The sequence below is a fragment of the Struthio camelus genome, chromosome 9, assembly GCF_040807025.1.
Source record: "Struthio camelus isolate bStrCam1 chromosome 9, bStrCam1.hap1, whole genome shotgun sequence".
Taxonomy (NCBI): domain Eukaryota; kingdom Metazoa; phylum Chordata; class Aves; order Struthioniformes; family Struthionidae; genus Struthio; species Struthio camelus.
The window spans coordinates 29,069,335-29,082,725 of record NC_090950.1 but is presented as its reverse complement, the minus strand read 5'-3'; the positions used below and the strand labels follow the sequence as shown (position 1 = coordinate 29,082,725).

At 35.4% G+C, this 13,391-nt stretch overlaps 1 protein-coding gene across 16 annotated transcripts in view; it reads right to left on the bottom strand.

Moving 5' to 3' along the window:
- Nucleotides 1-2,626: 2,626 nt before the first annotated feature.
- The window catches only part of ZBBX (zinc finger B-box domain containing), a 29,348-nt gene continuing 18,583 nt past the window's right edge, over nt 2,627-13,391 (bottom strand). For 6 of the 16 annotated variants that reach the window (XM_068954395.1, XM_068954400.1, XM_068954402.1 and 3 more), the window contains 10 exons: nt 12,856-12,992; nt 12,499-12,602; nt 12,055-12,161; nt 11,044-11,213; nt 9,688-9,929; nt 8,673-8,835; nt 7,960-8,115; nt 5,159-5,389; nt 3,665-3,767; nt 2,627-2,845 (listed from right to left, as the gene is read on the bottom strand). In XM_068954395.1, the coding sequence (XP_068810496.1) occupies nt 2,770-2,845; nt 3,665-3,767; nt 5,159-5,389; nt 7,960-8,115; nt 8,673-8,835; nt 9,688-9,929; nt 11,044-11,213; nt 12,055-12,161; nt 12,499-12,602; nt 12,856-12,992 (1,489 nt within the window). In that variant the 3' untranslated portion in view covers nt 2,627-2,769. The remainder of the gene's footprint in view (nt 2,846-3,664; nt 3,768-5,158; nt 5,390-7,959; nt 8,116-8,672; nt 8,836-9,687; nt 9,930-11,043; nt 11,214-12,054; nt 12,162-12,498; nt 12,603-12,855; nt 12,993-13,391) is intronic. The other 10 variants (XM_068954404.1, XM_068954409.1, XM_068954407.1 and 7 more) reach the window with 4 other exon arrangements.

Genomic DNA, 13,391 nt, shown 5'->3' with positions numbered 1-13,391 from the left:
GTGAGCTTATTTTTAGACTAAAGTCTGTTAGGCTGGAAGCACCTGCTTCATTGCTTCTCTAGTTATAAAGGGCTGGGAACAGCATGGAAGTAGTCAGCCTGCCTGTGTAAGGGAAACGAGTATAAGAGGAATATCTGGAAAAGTAACCCAAAAGGAAAGAAAAGGTAGCGTTCCTAAGAGGAAAGTATTGGCTTTAATCTACAAAGCAGAAAACCTGCTTTCTGAATATTTTCTTCTTAGAATTTTTGGCAAAGAATTACTGTAATAAGAAATCAGTATATGATACGCTCTATAAAGCAAATGAAATGAAAAGTATGTCCTCACCTTGAATACAAGAAATGAGGCAGGATACCAAAATAAATTACCTGTTCAGTCTGATAACCTTAATTTTATGAATTAGGGCTAATGAAGTACTTTAAAAAAGAAATTGTTGAAATGATTACTGTTTATGTTTATTAGTGTTATTTTATGTAATTTTATTATTGGGAAGGACAGAAACAGTAACAGAGAAATAAGGCCCAAAATCCTCCTCGAGTAGAATTATTTTCTGTGATACAAATTCAGATTATATTAGAGTTGGAGTAGTTTTTCTACAGCTTGTTCTATAAAAATGAAGTATAGCAGTTGAAAGCCTAGCCTAACATAGAGTTCCATTCATTATTGTAAGACCTAATGAGAACACAAACAAGCATGTGTTTAATTGTCAGGACTTAAGTAATACACCGCAATTTTTCCACCAATACAGGTGAAGGTAACTTATCTGTGCCATAAAATCACAAGTGTGTCAGTATGAGCCCTCAACAATATCCATTTTTAAACATTCGAAACTACGAACAAAGTTAAAAGTTAACAGAAATTATGACCTTTAAAAGGCTTGACATGAAGTTTCATAACTCACTGATGACTTAACTTAATGTTGCTGTGATGAGTAACGACTGCAGAACACAATCCTTTCATTAAATATAAAATGGACAAAAACAGACAAGCATGGCATTGCTCTCCAAATTACATCTTCTACAACTTCCCCATTTAAAGCAATTATGCGAGAACTGTGGAAAATGGATGCAAGATGCAAAGCAGGATGTGAAGTTTCTATTCCTATAGAAGAGTTTCTCTGAACAACTACCATTCATTTTAGAATCATGTCAGGTGATTTACCTGTAAACAGATAAGAACAAAAGCTTTCAGCTAATCTCACTTTCAAAGTCTCCCAACACAATCAGACTGAAATCTTACATGATCTTATGTGATACAAAAACTTTAATTTTGCAACTGCAACTTAATAGTTGCACTTTTTGATCATCAAAAGTGGAGAAAGATATCCATGCTTTCAAAAGCATCCTAAGAACACAGTGCAGGAAAGTAATATTATACTGAAAACTAAGTGTTCACCATATTCAAATAGGTGAAGCTTTTTTTTTTTTTAAAAAAAAAAAAAAAAAAGGAAAACTGGAACATGCTGCAATCTGAGAACCTTAAAGATAGTAGCTGAATCACTCTGAAACGATTGTTCCCTACCACCTCCCCAGACATGAAGTTGCTACTAGGTACAGTTAAGAATCAGTTAGAAAAAAAAAAAAGCAGAAAAGCAAACCCTATTTAAAAGGCTGTATAAGCATGTAGCAGCCATATGATGTTTTACTTGAGTTTTATCAATTGCATTTAATCATATATTAATTGGGAAGGGAAGGGAAGGGAAGAAGGAATGAAGAGGGGGAAAGTCACCAAGTTAGCTCTTTTACCACTACTCCTAAACACACAGAAATAGCAGAATTTTGAGCAGAACTAAGAAGTTGAAAATCTGCTTTAATAGTATCTTTCAAATACTGTTTTTTGGTTTTCCACCTCGAAGACAATTTGTTTCGGCATAGAAAAGAGTATGGAGTTCAGATGATTTGATACTTACCTAAATATCCTAAATTTTGCTATACAACACAGATGCAGCAAGTTAAATAGTAATCTCTTCTGAGGCTTTATCCTGATCAGATAGAGAAACTAAAATGGGTTGGTGAAATCAGAATCACTGTGTTTCCTCTTTATTCTCTTTATCTGAAAAGGCTTGTAACATAGCGGCCTACATCAGGAGAATTTGGCATGCCGAGTACAGATCACTCCAAACCGGCAAATGAAATGGAAGTAGTAGAACTGTGGAAAGAGAATTAACTTCCCCTCTCATGCTCAGCAGAGGGGGACAAGTTTACCACTACTATATGTCATCTGCTGAAATAAAGAAGAAATTACATTTTACTTGTCCTACTACACTCCTATGTAAAATTTTTAGCATATTTTTGTTCTGCAAAGTGAAAGTCCCCTAGTAATACCACATACTGTAAGAATAATGAAGTACTCTAGCCCCGTTACACTTTCTACTATGCATCTCACCATATAAGTTTGGACACGTTCAGATACTCCCAATATAAGAACACTACTCTAACACATTCTTACACATTACTTGTGACCTTAGCAATGTAAAAATGCATTTGGATGTAAAATTCAACCCTCAGGTAAGGAAGCTTATATTGATTAAAAACTAAAGGATAAAAACCCTGAAGAACAGCAGCACAGTAGGAATTCTCATTTTTCTTTTATTATTTATCACACTCACACTAAGAAAAAAAGTCAAAACCAGGTAACTAAGCATTTTTATTCACAGACTTAGACAATGATCCTTATAAATAACATCTGCAGCACTCAAGACACCTCTCCATCTGCTTCTTGGTTTTGTATCTTATATAAAAGAATAACGATTGCATTAAGTTCTTTGTATGTTCACTGTAACGCAAGAACCTGTTGCTTATCCTTCAGAATTTCTTCCTCGTCATCCATTTGGCTTTCATCCCAGCCCCTTAAAAGAAACATACCACAGTGATCAGCAGCAGCTCAAATTCCTCAGGCTACTCTACTGGCAGCCTTAGTGACATATGTTCAAATATTCAGAAAAAAGGCCACAAACATAACTTTGACTGTATGTATTGCATAGACACATAAATTATAGGCAACTATATTCATTTTTCCCCTCAGCTTTTTTCACAAACATTTTCAGCACTTAACCAAGTGAGAAGTAAACATTGTCATTATTACAGGTAAACTAAGATAACAAAAATAATTTTAAAAGCACAGTGCAGAATACAGAAACAGCGTTTCTACTCTATATATAGTTAACTTCACCGTCTCTCACCTATCTTTACTAGTTGCAAGATCACAGTACACAGCCCAGTGCCAGACAGAATTTTTGGGAATCTCCTTTTCAGTCACCTCCTTATCTCTGAGGCAACATAACAGACATAGCCTATGGCGAGTTAAACGTTATTGGCTCACCCGCTCACAGCTACTGTTGTTCAAGGTACCTTTAAACCAAAGAACTCAGATGATTTTTAACAGACACATTTGTAAGTCCCAATGCTCTATATTAACCAAGCTAATGCATTAAAAATTGTAATTCCAACATTTATAATCTGGGGGTCTCAACAACAAAGTATATCATTTAATCTGAAAAGCCCAAGAGAACTGACTTAAAACACCAAAATATAAAATATCATGCTGACATTTGTAATCAGCAATCAGAAAGTCAAGACTGGTTTTACTTCAGTTCTGGCAAGATGCTTGGGGTTAATATTAAGCATTCTACAATATCATAAAACTACAGCCAGCAGGTTTAACTTACCTTACAGTATCAGCTCTGCTGTGGTCTTTTAGTTCCTGATTTTTATGGAAATGGGTACTATGAAAGCCTTCACAAGTTAAGCTGCAAAGTTTTTCCTGAGGACCTGAAATATTTTAGGCCATTTTAGTAACAAATATAAACAAAAGGTATATGCCTTTTGCATATAAACAAAGTAAAAAGTAAAAACCACTCTAGTTTCTTTAGAATGTCACTACAAGCCCTCAAATATGACTTTGTATTATATGGCTCCTGTAACACTAGAAGGGATGGAAAGGGTTTGCTTCTAAGACTTTTATGTCAATGCTGTATCAAAACCTGTATGTAGGGTCCACTAATTCCTATGTGACCTCAAAACACTACAGCAAAGATACAAGTCAGGTAGCTGACTAAGGGTAATATACCTCAAAACAGACTAATAGGATATATTCTAATTGTTACAGCCCCACCAGTCCAAAATGGTGATCAACTGGGGTCACAGTCTATGCTTCTTTAGAGCACACATATAAGCATACTGTTATTTTCATACTTTCATATGGTCATAAGTTTCTGATACAAGCCTCTAAATAAGTGAGCAGTATTCCAAGAAAATCAGAATGAAGAGGGAGAGGAAGAATGGGGCAATCTCTTCAGTAATAACTTCCCTCCCTATTCTCCTCTGTGCATAAGCAGCATTGATCTTCATTCTTCAATCACCAACAGAAACTCTTGTAGAGACATGGGTTTCATGAGAACTTACCCAAAAAGGGAGGATAGTTCTCCTGAAATGTCCTATTGTGAAACCAGAGCAGAGAGCTCCGTGGACAAATATAACAAAACCTAAAGTAAACAACATTTTGAAAGATGAAACACTCTCCGTAATCCAGACTACGTTTCTACTGAACTAAGATGCATCACAGCGAAGACCTGCCAACATTAAAGCACCACAGCAACTCAGAAGGGAGGGATCATGTTGCATCCTAAGAGACGGAGTCTGCCAAGTGTCTTAGACACTCAGAAACTACCACCAAAGTAAGATGGAACAGAAGCATTTCAATCTCCCCGCCCGCCCCCCAAAAAAAATTCAAAGAGCAACAATGAAAGTCACTCTCTTGACTGGTTCTGTTCAAACATAACCAACTGACCTCGTCCCCCTGCAGTAAATAGGGGAAAGGGGTTGTGTCTTCTTAGTGGCAGTTCTCCTCAGGACAGATCTATAAGACTTCCACTCCACCTTCCCCACTACCCTTACACCAAAAATAAATCCAGCTCTCCATCAACATCTGAAGTGTTCATTATTACATATCCCAAGATAGGATACCTATTCAAAAGAAACTCATGATCTGAAAGAGGTCATTTGTACAACCTAGCACATCCAACAGACTCCTGGAACAAAAATGCAGGAGATGAAAGGTTCAGAGAGCTGCATACCATACGTTGCTTAACTAAATTAACAGAGGGTTAAAAGACAAACGTGTTTTTGGTAAACATGAAAGAAAGAACAACACTGCCACTTACTTGTATAGCTTTGTAACTCTCTTCCCAGAGTAAGTAGGGCTTCCTGGTCAGCCCTATATCCCAAAAGATCCCCATCTTGTTCAGTTGCATCAAGGCACTTGTCTTTTGATATCTCGGGAACAACTCTTAATGGACGCATAGGTGAACTCCTTGGTCTTGGCCGAGTTGGACGATTTTCAGCCAATTTACAGTCTAGCATATTTGTTGACCATGGTCTTCTAGAATCATTCCCTGATATAACACAAAAGGTCATAGCTCCTCATCAGCTCAAGATTTTATGTAGCATATAAAGAGAATTTCATTCCAGCTAATGACAGGAATTTTAGTTAAAATTATCAATTGATCCAAACCGATTATTAATTTTAGTTAAAACTGAATTGACAAATGTTAATAAAAACATTAAAATTATAATGGAAAGTAGCCTCTCATACTTCAGGGGCATCTTTCAGAAAAAAAATTTGAGTTAAAGGCTACATAGGATGGTACAACTTTTGGACGAGGGGAGAAGCTAAGGACGTTTTTGAAACTTAACACTTTTGTTCTGTCACTTTTAATTTATGGGAATGTGAATATAATATTGATACTTTCAAATTGTTTTTTCCTGGAATTCAAAATTGACAGTTGCAATTTCACAGATGGCATTTTTAAAATGAAAATGCCAAACTGGTTGCTTAAGATGAGAGAAAATGTAAGCTAGTTTCCTTCAGATAGACAGCTGAAACTGAGAAAAAGTAACAGCAATGTGCAGATGCAGTGATGTATTGCTTGTCTCCTTGGCTTTTTTAGTTTATGTAACAGTAATTATTTCAGTATCATGAATAAATCTTTTATTAGACCAAAATCATATTGTATTAGTTGTTGCAAAACTCATAGTAATACATAATTTTGTCCCAGACATTTTATTACCAATATATCCAAGGCTTAGAGGAGAGTAAGGCGGTAGGGGCAGGAGTAACATGAAGCACAATAAAAAGAATTATTACAGTAAGAGATAATTTTTAACTCAAAACCAGTTCTTATGAAAAAGCATTATGTATTCAAGCCATCTTACCCAAAATACAAATACATGGATGTAGATGTAAAAATAATGCCTAAACTCGACAGAATCACAGAGGGGGCTTCTACTAAATTTCTATTTTTAGAAATAGATCACATTTCCTGACATGCCAAGATATCAAGTAAAAATTTTCAAAAATTTTGCAAAAAAGACAAATTAAGCACAATAACCCAACCACTGCTTAAATTCTTACAATTTTTTCCATGTATTTTAAAGAACAGGAAACTCAGTTAAAAATGATGAGGTCTTATACTTTGCCTACAATATTCAAAGCAGTGTTTTTTACTGACATTTTCAAAACCTCAAAAGGATTCAGATATGCATACTGTCACTGAAAAAAGACAACTTTCATTATGTGTTATGTCTTGTGTGCAACTGGTGGTTTTGTTGTAGACATACCGAAGCCATATAAACTTTTAACATTAGCAAAACATAATATCATTTATGTCTATATAAAACAGTATTTTTAATGAGTGAAGAAGTATGATTTATACTGTCAGAAGAAAGGGAAGATGGTGGTTAGGAACAATTTCAACTCATGTTCAACAATCTCAAACTATACTGCTCTCAAGCCTAACTGCTCCTGAATCATATTTACTATACAGAAACAAATCAGACTGATATTTCCGGGATCTTTCAGTATTTAGCTCATTCACAGCAATCCAAAAGCGTAAAGAACATTTTCAGATGATAAAAGCTAAGTAACAGTTATTTTCTTCTTATAACTAGCTAAAATCACCCTGGGATTTCAACTGTCTGTCAATACTGCAGAATGTTTGCAAGATTATGTTAAAAATACTGAGTAAAAGCAAAACACCCCAGAAATTTGATAGTTTATCTCTAAACACAAAAAAGAAGGGAAGAAAATTTCTAAATTATTTTTCCTAGCTATGTATTTCTATTAGTCTGTCATCAGCTTGCTTGATATTTTGGAGGAGTTTTGTGAGGTGCATTTTCTGGACATTTGGTATACAGGCAAAATATTGAGGTGATGAACCTCTGACAATTAAATCATTGGTACAAATGGCTTCTTTTGTAAAATAACTTTACAATTTGTAAAGGCTCAAGTCCTACTGAGGACTCGGTTATAAATCCTCAGATAACTTCAGCAGAAATTTTATAATACTTGGTATAACACTGGGGTGGAGGATGACTACCACAGTTATCACAGATTTCATGGTATGCAATGAAATAGAAGGCACAGGCTCTTTTCAATACCAGTGATAGATCCGATAACACAATTATAAAATAGCATAATTAGAGAAAGCAAGTCTTCGGATAACTCACTTCACCTCTGGGAAATTATGGCGTTTACCATGTCTGACCACAGCCATATCTGCTACATGCTTTTGCACTTGGTGGACTCCACCTTGACAGTCATCCTCTGGTTGACAGATTGTAACGTCATTTCCTCTGAAAGGATGCATTTAAGCAGGATATACTGGGATATATCCTTCCTTATCACAGAAGGATGCATCAGTTGTTGTAACTCAAATACACCACTTAAAAAGCAAGTTAAAATGGACAGATTCTAAAAATACTTCTCTTAGAAAACAGTAATAAAATCCCAACAGCGAAGCAGCCAGCACTACAACTTGTGTTTTAAAAACTTAAGGAACCAAACTGAGCAAGTCACTAAACTGGGCTTTGGTTAAAAGGTATCATGATTACAAACATGCTTAAAAATAATCGTAAGGTAAAAATAACCTGCCAAATAGAACCTCAAAAACATTGTTATCCTTACCAGGGTACACTACCATCAGGGGAGACATTCTGTTTGGAGAGTCCTGTCTTTCCAAACCATTTGAATGTCTGTTCCTTTGATTTTCTAAGACACCTTGGACAACAGAGTTATCAGCATATTCACTTAAGCTTCTGTCAATAACCCACTCTCCATCTCCTGAAATTAAAAAGCATTAGAGGAAAATATTTACATGTCTTGTGCTAGGGTATTTACTGTTGCTATAATTGCTACATTGAATACAGGAACGATTAAAGGTAGTAATGCAACAACGTTTCCGCACATGTGAAAATTCATATAGCACGCTAGTGAGCTTAAGTTCAAGTGATATAATTGATCAAGTTAATATTCATGTTCAAACACTTCATATGTTGCTTCGTATACACCATTAAAGGCAATGGGATACTGATACTTTTTTATTTGGTGATGCATATTACAGAGCAAAAAGCAGAAATTCGTACTGGAACTAAATTCTCAGGGGGTACAAAAAAAGAATATAAATCTATGATGATATATTGATGTAATTTACCTCAAAGTACTGAATTTATTTTATCCCTCCACACCACTGGTTGCACCTGCTGGCATGACAGTTAGCCCCAAGTGACTTTTAAAGATCAGCTAGATCCAGTTAGGGCAGTTACATGAAGAGAGGGAGGTGCTACAGAGGCAGTACTCAAAACATATCATGTTTAAGGGTTTTATTCATACATCATTACCTGAAAATAAAATACTATTTTTTGCCGGATTGCAGTCAGCACACAGTGAAGAACATGCTTTCAGAATTACTTGTTTAGGGCTTACACCTAAAACAAAGAAACCTTCAAGTCCCCAGTACCATGTAGAAACAGGTTTCTCTCTGTGGGCTACTTCCTGTAACAACTTGAACAAAACACAAAATCATTAGAAAAGGAAAAGGCTACATAAGTTTCCCTTTCAAGTTTATATTAATAAAATGATCATTTCATAAAACCTGGAATGATCTAATTGCCTGATATAATTGATATATTTTTTCCACAAGGTTGATGGCTTTGTATGATGTATGCTTTCAAATTCTAGAGACTTCTGTTGCTAATGCAGCAAGAGTTTACAGTCTCTTCTTCCACTGATTGAATGTAGCGATGAGAAGCAGCTTTTTGCTTGCTCTCACTTATCTTCGTGTATATTAAGGAAAGTAATACTGACTAACCTCTTAATGACATCAAATCTAACGTCCCAGTCTTCACCATTACTATTCAAATGTTCTTTTGTTGAAAATAAAATTGAAAGTGAGTATTTCAGATTTGGCAAGAGTATCTACAGTATGCAGTATCCAACTGAGAGGAAGTGGCCTTGATACTAACATGGGAAGAGCAGGGTGGGTTTTTTTTTCCCTCCCTCCCCTCCTGTCTGAGACTAGTCTGTTTTTTCTTTTACTTTCTGGAACTACCAACAGAAGACTGACAATACAGAGTGGAATGAATTAAAGCCTTTTTATCCTCCCAAGATGAAATATGTGACACATGTAACAATCCTCTCCCAGTATAACTATACTCTTGATTGCTTTTTGGGTTTGGGGGCAGAGGAGAGAGCGGAGCGAAAGGGGGAAGAGGGATATAGTGTTTCATAGTAGCCATACAGTTATTAGTCTCTCTCAGTTGATTCAGAAACATGTTATGCTGGCACATGCTGAAGTTGGAAAGCAGATAGGCAATACAGCTTACATATTATATCTTAAGTTACTAAATATTTTACCACTGAGGACTTTGCAATTACAGGCAAAACCAAACTCTGGCTATTGCTGGTGCCATCCAATATTTGTGAGTCTTTATCTTCCCGTAATTGCATCTCAAAGAGATATTTGTTGCTCACTAGTTTCGTAGGGTTAGAGGTCTTCTCAGAGAGTTTACAAGAGCTAAGCATTCCTCCCATAGTCTTTATCTTACTCTCCTTTTGCACTGCATTTCTTTCAAGGTGATCGCAGAAAACCATTATTTCTGTGAGAGGGCAAATAACAATGAACATAGCAATATTTAATGGAAATTTATATTGATTATAATCTGCAAGTCTACAGTGTTGTTCTTCATGAATTTAAAGCTAGTCCAAAGGCACATGACAAAAAAACAAACAAACAAACAAACATCAACTTCCAGCACCCTCCAGAGATGCTGACAGAGTAGACTTACGGGATAGTAGTACCTGTTCTACATCCAACGTATCCATTTCTGTACATTATTGCCTATGAATACATTAGATCTTGATTATACTTTTAACGTACTTCCAACTACTACTTCTTGACAATCTTTACCTTTAAAATGCTATATAATCTAACTAGAGTCATCTTAAGAATCAAAATAGTAGCATTTGCTTAACATTTCTTCAAAAAGTAGTAACAACTGTTTGAAAAGCCTACTCTCAGATTGACAATGATTCTGCAAGCTTTTTTTTTTTTTTTTTTTTAAATACCAGACATAGCCATTTCTTTTTTTTTTAATCCTGTGCCTAAAGAACAGGAATTGCATCTGAGTCAGCTCTTATTTGCTCCTTCACATTTGAAGGCTTAAAATAAAAAGTTTCTTGAACTAAGTCCAAAGAAAACAAGTGCTAGGTCCTGAAGGGCTAGAGCAGTTATTCAGTGGCTTGCAAGATTAAGAAAAAAAATAAAGTACTCTTACGTAGCAACTGCTTTACACCATTTCTCAACCTATAAAAGCACTTTTTCATGTAAAGAGAACATGTGCCATATATTAAATATAATAAAGTATAGAGAAACAGAAAGACTTGTGAGATCACTATCTGTTTTACATGTCTACTTTCTGTATACCACTCACTGGTATGAGTGGCAGTCTGCCCCAAAAAAATGAAGCTCATAATTTTATCTATGAGAGCAACTATCACAGAAAACTTCTCTGGTTTCAGAATAGCTTGCATGACCACAGCTTGGTAGTTAAGCTAAGGGGTCGATATAGCTCAGTGACGTGCATATCTGCATACCATGTAAAGACCATTAAGATGTTTTTTCAGACAACTATCACAGTTGGTTACCACATCCTATATGAGAATGACAAAACTATATAAGACAATTCTGTACAGTGGACTTTCAAAACTTACCTTGAAAAGTCTCTTTAGAAGAAACAGGATTTCTAACAAGAGGAAGAGGTAGAAGATATTGAGTGTCAGCTGTAGAAGTCGACTGACCAGATGACTTTCTCATTACGCCTACAGTTTTTGTTGGCAAAAGGTCTGGTATTGAGTTTCTATGATCTGCAGTTGCTACACTACTTAAAGGAGGAGGGAACGGGAAAGACCAGAATAAAATACAACATGGCAGATCACATCTAATCACAGACAAATTTTGGAGATCAGAGGAGTTGCTCATGTACCATTAACAACATAGGTCCATTTATTAGGACTCTTAGTTTGCCTGCAATTACAAGATTAATCATGTGAGAGTATCTTTAAAGTATACAGCACAACGGCCAATTACAGACTTGTCTGTAGGCATATCCCTGATCCTATTGCGATAAGAACAGGCAAAAGAAATTTTACCTGTAATTCAAGACTTACATATATGAAGAAATGCATCTTACATGATTTAACATTTCAAGCAATAAAGTAAACAAAGAAATTTCAAAGTGACATCTCTCTAACTACAGACAGTTAGCATTCCTTGGTGACTCATCAACATAGCAGAGGACACAAACTTACCATTCACTAACTTTAACGGTAAATGTGTCTGTTAAATGCCAAACTGTTTTTATAACTTCTTATAAAACATTCATTAAATCATCAGGTCATTCACCAAATGAAAACTTTCAAGGACAACAAAGAGCAATCACAGACAGAATCTTGGAAGAAATGTAAAGGAAGGGAAAGAACTCAACCGACAGTGTCGTAACACTAATGCAGGCTAACTACGTCTTGTGGTAAGGATGAGACAATGAATTTCCTAACCATGCCTTAAAACACTTTACAGTCAAGGATTCTCCAAGATTCACAGGAAATATGAAGGAGATGACTGTCTGCAAAGAAGAGAGCTTGTTACTTAGGAATGTAACTATTTCAAAGGCGAGATAGGATTACTCCCTTTTCTCTTCCAAAGAATCTCTGCATTTCTGATACCTTCTAAACTGCTCGAGTGGTTCCGTTTTTCTTTGCTTATTCATTCCTATAGCCCCAGCTTCCATCACCAAAAAGTCAGATGATTCTTCCAAGTCCTTGTCATAAGACTAATTAAAAAAAATAAATACATATTCAGCAACAGATCAATATTCCAAAGAAATTAACTCACGTGAGGAAAAGCCTATAGATTTTCTTTTTGTATAATTTCTATACAATTAGGCTCACTAGACACAACAGGAAAGAATTATGCGGAAAATATCTTACGAAAGATTCCCTATATCTATCTATTGAAAAGATCAACAACACACCAAATAATTTTCTTATTAGAGGTTTAGTTGTTGCTAATTTAAATTTTTAACATGGCAACCTGATTAAAGAGAACAGGACTTTTAAACCTAATCATTTAGGATCACTGTAAAGAGACAAACTCTATTATATACTTACATCATCAAGGACCTCAATTTTCAGAGACGACTCTGCACTCTCAGAAACAGCGTTAGGTACTTTCTCTCTGAAAACAGGTGCCCAATATCTCTTCATATCTTCAACTATGAAATATAATTTAATTATTTGATATATTCATTTTTTCTGGTTTTAGACATTAAAGTTTACCTGATACACCTTCCAAAATTCAAACAATTTGCTTATTACGAAGCATCTCAAATTGCTCCCGTAATTGTTAACTATTTTCTACCTGCAAAAAGAATGCAAGTATGCAGCTGTTCAGCAAGCAGAAAGAGGAAAACAAACCCAAGAAAAGATACTTAAAAGTTAGCTTCACTAAACAGAAATCCAATACACCTGTTAAGTCATCATCATCACCACCATCATCTCCTTTTCCACCTCCTTCTCCTCCAACAGCAGCCTGATGTTCATCCAGCGTTTGTACAGGCCTTAAATTGTTTACCTGATTACTAGAAACTTGATTAACAGGAGTTCTAAAAAAAAGAAACAGAAACTAAACTTTAGAAAGTCATCAGTATTTTATATGTAACATCTCAGCTTCAGTATTTACCGCTACTGACAAGTGGCAACTTCTAATTTCACCAAGAGCACCTCACACTTTAGGGATTAACAACATATTTCTGCTATATTTACAAATAAATATCCTGAAGATCATAATTCCTTTCTCCTGTGAAACTCCTTCTGTAGCAAATGCTCCTAAAACAAGCTATCAAATACCATTATCAGTACTTCAAATTCTACAACAAACAAAGCAAAGAGAATCCTTCCAATTACTCCCTCTGGAGTAATTCTGAAATATTAAGCCACCAAATCTGATTACAATGATTATTTTAACTAAAATAAAATACCCTGTATACAATCATTTTAATTAA